Here is a 12,015-nt window from a genome sequence, read left to right as displayed (position 1 = left end):
TATTGCAGGTTTGGTTACAAAAGTACGGCTACCTTCCACCGACTGACCCCAGAATGTCAGTGCTGCGCTCTGCAGAGACCATGCAGTCTGCCCTAGCTGCCATGCAGCAGTTCTATGGCATTAACATGACAGGAAAAGTGGACAGAAACACAATTGAGTAAGTAATGGCTCCCATCCTCCTTTCTTTTTGGTCCTTGAGCCAAACTAAGTAGTCTGGAAAACTTGATATGAACTCCACCAGCCAGAAATGGAGTAATTTGTCTCATGAACTTTCTTTGGAATTATATAACCTAATGTAACCCCACTCCTCCAATATTTCATAAGATGTTTAAGGCCCAATGTCAGGTTTGCTTACCTGATTTTAGCAACATAGTTTCAAAGTAGTAAAGAAAATATGAATGAAATGTTGAGGTAGGTGTACAGTTGAAGCCACTACAAAAAGAGTGACCATGATCAACAGAGGTGGGTTGTGTGACTGATGAGAATATATTGTACACATGGCTTCCCAAATCTCTGTTCATTGATATCATATTAGGAGCTTGAAATTGGCCAAATGGAAATATCTACACCCTGGAAACTAGGAAACAACACAAATTAGGGCTCTTATTTTGGGTAGGAGGGGCAGCGTCAGAGAGCCAGTTAATAGTTTACTAACTCCCCACTGCTGACGGTTCTAAATCAAAGATAGGTTTCACTGGAAAGTTACTTCTTTCAATTTCTTGTTATCAAAGGGCTTGTTCTTATTTTTTAATAATTTTGCTTTTTAATGACTGGTTCATCAATCATTCATTTATTTATTCAGCTCTTTATTGGGTGCTTTATCTGTGAAAGATAAAGCATGTACAGATTCAGAAGGCATAATCTCTTCATCAAAGGAGCTTAATTCTTATCTTCTGCATAGATAGACATAATTGCAAATGGTATTACCACAGGTACACAGTAAGTTTTGTAAGATTATGAAACAGCATTACTTTTCTGGACAGCAAAGGAAGAAGTGATTAATTTTTTTCAGTAGAGGGAAAAATTATTTGTGTTTTTAGAATCCTTGATACTCACAAAGTTTACATATTTTTTGTTACTTAGTTTGATCATGGTACATCAACCCTCCACAATAGGAAAGACAAGCATGCATTTTTCTCTGCTTTCTCAAATAGAGGAACTAAATGTCAAAGGCTAAGTGAACTTCAGAGTAGTTGCAGAATCCGTCTTTTGACATTTGATCTGGGGAACTTGCCCTGCTATATACCTTGAGAAAAGACATACTGTTTTTCTTTTTAAACCTTAAATACCTGGATTATCTAGACTTAGACATCCTTAATTAATTCTGACATATCAAACTAATTTAATACATAATTTCAAAATTTTGCCATCTAAGTTTGCAACATGATGTTAGTCATAATTTTTCTATTTTATCAACACAGGAAAACCTTTATAAATAATAAAAGCTTTGAGATAAACTTCAAAGCAGTTTGGAAACATAAATACATTACCTCCCCTAGTACTTTTGAGAGATGCATAAATATTAACTTTGATCTACGTCTTGGAAAACAGAATCAAGAATAAAAAGAATGTGTTCTGCCACAATTAGAAACTTGTTCTAAATATTGGGAATAGAGTTTTGATATTTTGGACCTGCTGCCCTCTAATCACTGCAATTCTCTCTGAATGCTATAATATCATTTTAAGGCATAATATGCCCCTTGCCTTAAATAAATATAGTTTTAAGTTAACAAGCAAAAGCCTCCAGCAAATCCTGTGTTTTACTGCCACGTATAGTACCAAATTCCATTTAAATTGTACTCCTCATCACAGCATTTTACAAAGTGCTGTGGACAGCGTTCTTGTTCTTAATGGAGAGCTGTTAGCTTCTGATTCACTTTCTTGGAAAATATGACGCAATTCATAAAAATACAAATAAATTGAGGACTTGGGAAACAAATTAGTTCACATTGTTTGAAGGTCTAACTTGACTAGTGCCAGAATAATAAGGAAGTATGTAATACTTATTACTAGTTATTAAATTTAATAAAGTGGAGTCCTAGAAAAGGTACATTTCCGCAAGTTTTGTGAGCTCCTGTTGGTCATTGGAAGGACTTGAGATGGAAACGTTTGTTTGTTTTCTGAAAGTGGCTGGAGGAAGGTTTTTGTGAGGAGGTAATGGAAGAGTAATGTGCACAGGTTTTATTTGGGCCCTTCATATGGAAAGGGGTCTCAACAGTTTGCTGTTCTCTGGCAGGAGGATGTAAAAAATGTGGAGGAATAGAGAAGGACACAGGCCTTTTTTGGGGCACAGAGTGGCTCAGATTCCAGACCAGTAAAAATGATGGTGTCAGTGCGTGGGAGTTAAAGTAGCATTTCTGTGATAGGGCATTATAGAGAAAAGATCAACTATATAGGCAGCCCATAATTTAAAATCAAAGGGACTTTTTTCCTTGTTTGTTTTGGTTTGGAGCTGTATTGTTTTTGTTTTTATTTGAACAAAGCCATGTTCTAATTCAGGTTTGGATTTTTCTTGGTGTCTTTTTAGGAATTGGTAGTGCATCTTTCTCTTCAGAGTATTACACCTGGCAGTTATTTCTAGGTGAAACAACTAAAGCCTTGTTAACTCCTCCTCATCTTCCCTTCCTAGCCTGCCATGCCTCCTCTGCTCCCTGTGTCTGCTTGGAGACTTCATTCTCATTGTCACTTGAACTAGAAACCCGGTGGCTTCATTTGCTTCCTGCCTATTTTTTTCTGCTGTCGCATCTCTACTCTTAAGGTGTTATTGATCAAGGTACTCAGCTGAAATAGTGTACTATTTTTGGAAGTATAATCCCCATCATCATGATATTAAAGCTATCATCTGTGCTTTTGTAATCTTGAATGTGTGGTAACAATCCATGCTGAAATCACACTCTGTTATATTACGGTCAAATTATGAGGTATGAATTTTTATCTGACACTTATTACATAAAATATGGACTATAGTTATAGATCCAAATTATTCCTCAGTATTAATATAATGTCTTAACCATTTTCGATGCTATGAACTCTTGTCTAATTTTAGACTCTTGTCAAGATCAATTGTTTTTATATTAAATAATTATATCCTTTTTTGGCAGATAGACATGGGATGCATTGAATCTGTAATTACTGGGTAATTAAAAGTAATGATGACAATTGCAGTAATCCCTATATTATGTTGAATAAATTAACCATTTTCAAACAATAAATTAAGGTATTACCTTAAATGTCATATAATATTGCCTTAATATTAATTAACAATGGTATTAGAGATCATAATAAATACTTATTCCCTCCCACAGAATGAGTTCATCAGTGATTCTTTTAAATTATAGATGCATAGCTAATTTTTGGAAGCAAGCTCCCCTAAATTCTTTAATGAATGGAGCAATCTGTATTATACATAAAATATATATATTTCGCAAGGAAACAAAAAAATAGCAAGGCAATAAAGAAAATGAGTCTGATATGTTTTATAATTTTAATAGTAATTCTTTCATATTAGTTTATCTTTTATATGTGCACAGTGGCATGCACTCAAGTGTGCTTGGTGAAATATTTCTTTTTTAAATTATTTTTAATTATTATGGATATATAATAGTCCTATATATTTATAGGGTACTTGTTATGTTTTGATACAGGCATACAGTACATAATGATCAAATCAGGGTAGTTGGGGTATCTGTCACCTCAAGCATTTGCCATTTATTTGTGTTAAGATCATTCCAATCTTACTCTTTTAGTTAAATATGCAATAAATTGTTTTTAACTGTAGTCACCCTAGTGTGCTATTTACTACTATCCCTTATTCATTGTATCTAACTACATTTTGTACCCATTAGCCACCCCTTCTCTTTATCCCCACCTCCCTCCTATCCTTCCCAGCCTCTAGTAACCATAATTCTAGATAATTCTAGTCTCTGTCTCCATGAAGTTCTTTTTTTGTGTTTTGTTTTGTTTTGTTTTTTAGCTCCCACATATGTGAAAACATGCAATGCAATATTTGTCTTTTTGTGCCTGACCTATTTCACTTAACATAATGTCTTCCAATTCTATCCATGTTGCTGCAAATTACAGGATTTTATTTTTTATGGCTGAATAATATTCCATTGTGTATAAATACCATATTTTCTTTATCCATTCACACATTGACAGACATTTCAGATGATTCCATATCTTAGCTGTTGTGAATAGTGCTGCAATAAACAAGGGAGTGTAGATATCTTTTCAATATACTGATACCCTTTCCTTTGGATATATGCCCAGCAGTGGGATTGTTAGATCATATGGTAGTTCTATTTTTAGTTTTTTGAGGAACCTCCATACTCTTCTCCATAGTGATTATCCTAATTTATATTTCCATCAGTAGTGTATAAGGATTTCTCTTTCTTCAGATGCCCCCCAGCATTCATTATGGCCTGTCTTTTCGATAAAAGTTTGTTTAACTGGGGTAGGATGATATCTCATTGTACAGAAATTTAACTTAATTAAAATTTATTTAAGGTTGAATAAGTAGATTTTTCAAGTCATTTCAATGAAACTATAGTGATATTTGGATTCCTAATTTGATAATTGAAATACTTATTTAGATGTACCAAGAACCCCAACATTTTTGGCTTATCAATATGTTTTATGATTTTTATTCTTTTGTCTAAATTGCCAAGGGAATATTCTCTATCTTCTTTTTCAGTTTGGATATAAAAGATATGTTCTTAATCAATTGATGTTCTTCTTTTTATTTCTGAATATACCCATGGCATTAAAACACTATCATATTATAGGATGGGTCAGCCCACGTTTTGGTGGCAGCAGAAGGAAGGTTGATAGCTAGTGAGCAGGGACCTTAGATTCCTATTCTGAAAGGTAAAAAGTTGAAAGAATTGGTTAGAGTTAACACCGAAATTGTGTTCACACTGAAGATCACAGTGGCTTAATACAGTTTTGTTCTTGCTCAGGTATTTAGGTACTTTAACTTTGCCATTTCAATCTTGTGAATAACCTGTGTGTCTATACAGGCAGTTAATGAGTCTGTAGATAAAAGAAACTCTGGACTGGAATGAGCTGTCAGCCGCAACATTTTTAGCCCTAAGTTAATTTACTTTTAAAAATCTTCCCATGGCAACTGGACTTGACTCTATGAATACAAATAAAACCTAAGGATTTTTTAAAGTAATTAAAATAAGTATATTTTTAAATTTCTGGAAGGATCTTTTGGGGACTACTATAAATAGTAAATATTATTCATACTTTTAACTAAAACTTAGTATGGAGAATGGAAACTTGTTTAACATATTATCCTGGTGAATATTGTCTTAGAGCATGAATTGATAAAGTACAACATATGTATTTGGCAGTCATTTTCTTTTCTCATGGTAAAGGGAGGTGTATTTACACAGAGCCACTGTGTGGCAGAGCTCTAGCTGCAAGGGATGATGTTTCCCTGGTATTTTGTTGAAGCACGGCCTTCCTGCAGCACCAGTACAGGATACCCAGTACAAGGACTGTAACCTAAGGGCACCTCTTAAGAGTCATGCAGTGAGTGGCCTTATGTGTTTGGCATGAATGCCCAACTTATTAAATACTTTTTAAAAATATATTTTACTGAAGCTAATGGACACTTTCAGATGTATGTGTGTGTGTCTGTGTGTGTGTGGTACACCAAACTGTTTAGAAGCTTCTGGCTACTTTATTTACATAAAACAGGGGACAGTGAAGTTGTTTATTTATATTTCTATTATCAAAGTACCAAAAAAATCCCTGTTTTAAATAACATATATACAGGTCAAAGGGAGGTGAAGCACATCAATATTTGTACGCTGCTGCTGCTTCTACCATGACTACCACCAGTATAACTACTTCCTGATATTTGTAAAATAATAATAGTTATTAGAATTAGAATTGTAAGTTAATAATAGTAGTTACTGTCTGCTAGACACTATTTTAAGTGTTTAAATGATTTAACTAATTCATTCTTCACAATAACCCAATAATAGAGGTAATATTATCATCTCCTTTAAAGATGCGGAAACCGAAGTATAAAAAGAAACAGTAACCTATTGTCATAGGACTATTGAGTCAGCGAGGTAACTCTACAGTATGGCACCAGGATCCCTGCTTTCAATTTTTATACTGCTCTCAAAAGCACTGATTTAGATTTTTTTTCTTTTTAAGTTGAGTTAACTTAAATAAGGACATTAATGACCTGCCCACCTAATTTTAAAATTCTCTAAAATTCCCAAAAATTAAATCAGTATTAAAAATCAGTATTACGTTTATGAAAATTGAAGCCATGCCATTATTTACACCTTGATAATTACAAAGCTGCAGCGCCCCTTCCCCATGTCTTTGTTTGCTTTGGGATGTCAACTTAAAATTTCTCACAAATGAGTCAGTCAAGAAAAATAAAAAGCACAGTTATATGAGTTGTGTGTTGACACACTGAAAAAGTAACTATGTTTAAGCAGTAACACTGTCGCAAAAAAAGTACTGCCTGAAAATAACATTATTGAAAGCTTTAAAAAAAGGTGGCGACTAGATTTCACCAAGTTGCCAGTTGGTAATAAGCTATATATGTATATATATATATATATATATATATATATATATATATATATATGTATAAAATACACTTATATGTTAACTTTGTATGTGGATATATATATAGTTATATATTCCTGTTTTTTGTGTGAACAGGTATATATGGGATTTATCAAATTGATATTTGAATGCTACTAACATTTTGGTGCCTAACAAATTTATATTATCTATTTGGGCAACTGGAAATGAACCTGACTGCTAGACTCTAACTGAATAAAAACATTAGCATGCCAGTTTTGCATTTAATATTAGACAACATTTCATGCATTGATGAGTCCTGTTAAACACTGAGCATTCTTTATATCCATTGGGAACTTTAAAATTTCCATAAGAAAGAACCTGCCTGCTTATGAAATCAAATGTTTAAAGTCACATACAAAAGTCTGAAGACCAATTTAGCTCGGATTCTTTGTCATGTTCAGTAGTGTGATGTGCTTTGATCATATTTATGGTATTTTACCTACTTTGAGAAGATAATACCCACTAATATCTCTGTGCCAGAATGTTTAGATACAAATATTGGTGAAGTTAACATAGAGTATTCTCAACTTTACCAATCTTCGTTCAGAGTTCTTTTCATTAAATCATTAGTTGATATTATATTATATATGTTATGCTTATTTCTTATGTGTAAATTATCTACTTCATGATTTTGTTTTATATAAGTATCCACATAATGTCTCTGCAATAATCATTTGTTCAAAGCACAGAGCTGGAAAAAGTTATGAAGTCCTCAAGAAATATATAGGATTGTCGAAATGATCAGTATATGCAAAATGACATATAGACTTAGTTCATTTGCTTCATGTTCCTTATTGGCGACTTCACTAGGCACTGACCTCATGCTTGGCTCTCTACTCTCACTCACAGGTCAGTGGTAGATAGAGACAGACACATACATATCAGGATACACATTATAAGACATGCTGCATTGGGGTGGTAAACTGTATCTATGTGAGTTGAATATTAAAGAATAATTAGGATTCTCAGGGTGAACAAGGAGTGAAAAGTATTCCAGACAGAGGTCATTGCATATAAGGGCAGGAAGAGGTTTGGTTCTGTAGAAACTCAATCGGATTTTGAGAAGGAGGACAGGGGACACCCTCACTAGGTAGACATAAATCAGATTCTTTCTGCAAAGGCATTTCATGCTCAGAACATGCAGAGAACACACTTTTGTTTTGGGAAAATGTATTGTTAGTATTGTTAGTAGTGAAAATGAAGGAAGTGTTGAGAGTGAGAGATACAAGAGACATTTTGAGGGTAGAAGAGACTAGACTGTGATTGACTGAATGTGAGGAAAGAGTAGTGGAGGGTTATACCTGGATATCTAGTGTGGGTATTAGAAGATGCTAAGGCTTTCAGCTGAGATGAGGCATCAGATAAATTGGTGCAAGTTTGGGGTAGGAATATCATGATTTTCTTTGTATTACATATAACATTAGAGCTGATGACAGGATATCTAGATGGAGGTGTGACAGCACTTACCCCATTATATTGTACTTTTTAAATGATACATGTCTTACCTGTGTGCTATGAGCTCAGTAAGGAAGGGGCTCTTTCTTTCTTCATCTTTTAATCCATACTTTCTTTTATATATCTTAGCATGTTGTAAAAGCTCAAAAATACTGTATGATGAATAAATCAGGATGAGATGGGTAAATGAACAAATAGTTAGAACACAAGCAAACAACTATATGAAGTGGGCAAAAGCCCAAGACTTATATAAGGGATTCAGCAGAAATGTCTTTTAGCACAGGAACCTAATATTCCTCCCTAAAATATCTGTTCTTTGGGCCGGGCATGGTGGCTCATGCCTATAATCCCAGCACTTTGGGAGGCCGAGGCAAGCAGATCACCTGAGCTCAGGAGTTTGAGACCAGCCTGACCAACATGAAGAAACCCTGTCTCTACTAAAAATACAAAATTAGCCAGGTGTGGTGGCGCATGCCTGTAATCCCAGCTACTCAGGAGGCTGAGGCAGGAGAATTGCTTGAACCCGGGAGGTGGAGGTTGTGGTTAAGCCGAGATCTTGCCATTGCACTCCAGCCTGGGCGACAAGATCAAAACTCGGACTCAAAAAAAAAAAAAAATCTGTTCTTTGGAAGATGTACACACTTGACAAAGAAATCTTTTACTGGCTCCAACAAAAGCATGACATTACTGCCTTCATTTTTCAATTTTATACATACTAAAGTAATTTTAGAGACTATACCCTCATTGAAAATACATTTTATTCTGATAATAGTTAATTCTATTGTTTCAAATGTTACCCAACTATCCATTTCAGGTTTTTTTCACAGATTGCTTACTTAAATGTTTTCCTTAGCTAAATGTGAATGTAACCATATCCCACGTTAAGTAAATATATTCAGATTTCATAATTACGTATTGTTTGTTCTCCCAGTACTTTCAATGAGATAAGTAAAGATAAGTACCTACCTTAGGAATATTATAATTTTTTGAGAATATAATTAATACCCATATATAAAAGCAACTTAAATCATTGTAGGCACACCATTAATACAATTGTTAGTTAAATCAATATCTAGCTCTTAAACTATGCAATAAAAATAACCATATCCATCTAGTCCAGTAATATTTATTTGTTAATTCTCCTATTCCAGGAGTTGTGCAAGATACAGAGAATACCAAAACCCCTTCTCTTGAGTGTTTTACAGTATAGTGAAATATCTCTCAAATTCAGTGTGTTTAGGAATCCCCTGGGAGTGTTAGTTAAAAATGAGAGGCCTCTGATCTCACCTCCTGAGAGCTCAATTCCATAAAGCTGGATACCCTCTTAGAATTTAGCATTTACAGGATGTATTTTTTAATTCGTGGACTTCAATAAAGGGGAAGAATTATTTTCTGAAGTAACTCTACAATGCATTTAAACTAGGATGGAATTTGTTAAATCTGGTAACTGCATGATCTACATTACTGGGGTCAGAATAAGAAAGCAGAATCTTTTAATGTTTTCTGGAAAAGTGTCATCTTTCTTAAGAAGTAAAAGTTATTATTTCACTGATGCAGGAAGTTATTATGTTTGTAAAAGCACATTATTGGATTTTGTTGCATAACATGTAAATTACTTCACGTGCAAATTACTTAATGTGTAAATGACTTAGAGAGTCATCTCTATGATCACTCCTTTTCCATTTAAAAAGTGTAGAAATTGTAAAGCAAATACTCCAAAAATTGTTTTTCATTTCTACTTTCTGAACCATGTAATACTATGAATTTTCTGCCTTACCTTTGTAATTATTAAAATAAAGGGGCTAATAAACAGCAAAGTCACTTTATAACGCACTAAAGAAAAACTACCCCCCAAATCATGAAAATCTTTCTACTTAGATAAGATGCAAGGATAGAAAATGTGACAGTGGTCCAATGAGACTCTCTAGAAGAGAAATTAGACTATTTTATCTGTATATGTGTTAAGATTAATAAATTAAAAGCAGCATTTCCTTTTCAAATTTAAGTACATCAAACCTTAGTCTTGTGAGTGCAAAACCTCATATTCAGAAAAATATTTTTTAAGCATTGAATTTGGTTATTTATCAAATATTCAAAGCAAGTGGCTGCTACTTGGAAATGAAATAATGATCAAATGTAAAGAAGAAAATGTAGAGAAATGAATATTTTATTTGAACACACAGTTGACTGCTATGTAAATTAGAACAGAGTAGCATATACCCTCTTGAATCCTGGCATTTAAACTCAGGTAATAGATTAGAATAATCTTTGAATGTTAAAGGTGGAATACTCCTTAGTGGCATTTTATGAGTAACACTAGGAATTAAAGACTTGCCCAAGATTATATACCTTGTTAACAGCAAATTCTTAGAAGCTTTAGACTACCTCTGTCTATAGTTAGCCCAAAATAAATTAGAGAGAAGAAAATTATCTAAAGGATCTGAATAGTAAACTAGTGATTCTTGATAATTCAGGAAAAACTATGCTATCTACTTAGATTCAAAGTGCAAGAAAATTCACAGTGTTCCCTTTACTTTATATTTTGCCATTTTCATCATCACTGTCTCAGATTAACCTCTTAATTGATTTTCTTTTGAATTTAATGATTAGGGTTGTTAGTAAATAACTGGAAAATACTGCTTTTTTTTTTTTTTTTTTTTTTTTTTTGCAGCTGGATGAAGAAGCCCCGATGCGGTGTACCTGACCAGACAAGAGGTAGCTCCAAATTTCATATTCGTCGAAAGCGATATGCATTGACAGGACAGAAATGGCAGCACAAGCACATCACTTACAGGTATAAGAACTCATGATTAATCTCCCCTTTTCCCCATATTTCATTACTATTTGTTGTGACACATAGTTTAGTATCTTCTGCACGTTGACTACATGTTAATATATAGGGATATAATGTTAACATAAGAGACTTAAAATTGCTATTGAGAGGAAAGTAAATTGTTCATTAGACACCCTATGTAGACACTCTGAGACACTTGGCCTCTTTTGTAAACTATTCCAGCTTCTTGAATAAATGTCAATATTATGAGGGACTTTAAGATGAATGTTCTAACATATTACATTCTTTGACAAATATTTATAATCTCTAAAATAATCAAATAATAAAATATATAAATAACTGCTATTTAAACAGAATGTTGTTGAATTCATTAATCAGTGTTTAATATCAGTCTAACCATTTTGATTTTTATCTTTCTCTTAATTATGCAAGTGGTTTTGTCTTCAGTAACAGAAAGTATTTTCCAACCTAGAGTGACAATTGTTATTAATGGATTTTCACATTTATTTATTTTGTAATTGAACAACTGCTTACTGAGTCCCAGTATGAACAAAGAACAATGCTAAGGCCTGGAGATGTAGCAACAAATAAAACATGAGGACCCTGTTTGTCCTCATGGAATTTACAGTCACAAAAAGTTGAATAGTCGTATAAATACAATGCTTGTTATAAAAAGAAAGGACAGGATGCAAGAGAAATGTAAACCAGGGTCATCCAACCCATTCTAGAAAACCAGATGAGATCGCCCTAAAATAGCTTTTCAACTAAGACCCATAGGAAGGAAAGAACTTGTTAAACCAATGGGCAGGAGAAGAGGAAAGATACTTTGGTGAGAGGGTAGAATGTCAGGAATCATCTCTGTCAGATTATGTGAATAGAAATGATAATTTTATCATTCTTATTCTTCATGTAAATAACCCTTTGTGTATGATTAAAGATAAAATGAAAGCCTCAATATATTGGTTTTCTACTTATATAACTGGAACATGTTACTTGAACTTATTTTGTTTATTTTGGCGACATTTTTTTTTTCTTTCCATCACCCAGGTTGGAGTGCAGTGGCACGATCTCAGCTCACTGCAACTTCCACTTCCCAGAATCAAGCAATTCTCCTTCCTTAGCCTCCCAAGTAGCTGAGATTACAG

General features: G+C 33.7%; 1 protein-coding gene across 1 annotated transcript in view; it reads left to right on the top strand.

Moving 5' to 3' along the window:
• Nucleotides 1-12,015, top strand: part of MMP16 (matrix metallopeptidase 16) — a 290,162-nt gene that overhangs the window by 131,005 nt on the left and 147,142 nt on the right. Inside the window, exons 2-3 of the mRNA XM_003821149.7 lie at nt 9-157; nt 10,748-10,870. Coding sequence (XP_003821197.3) covers nt 9-157; nt 10,748-10,870 — 272 coding nt within the window. The remainder of the gene's footprint in view (nt 1-8; nt 158-10,747; nt 10,871-12,015) is intronic.

The sequence above is a fragment of the Pan paniscus genome, chromosome 7 (genome assembly GCF_029289425.2).
Source record: "Pan paniscus chromosome 7, NHGRI_mPanPan1-v2.0_pri, whole genome shotgun sequence".
NCBI classification, from domain to species: domain Eukaryota; kingdom Metazoa; phylum Chordata; class Mammalia; order Primates; family Hominidae; genus Pan; species Pan paniscus.
Note: the sequence above shows the minus strand (reverse complement) of the source record. Positions and strands in the feature narration are given on the sequence as shown.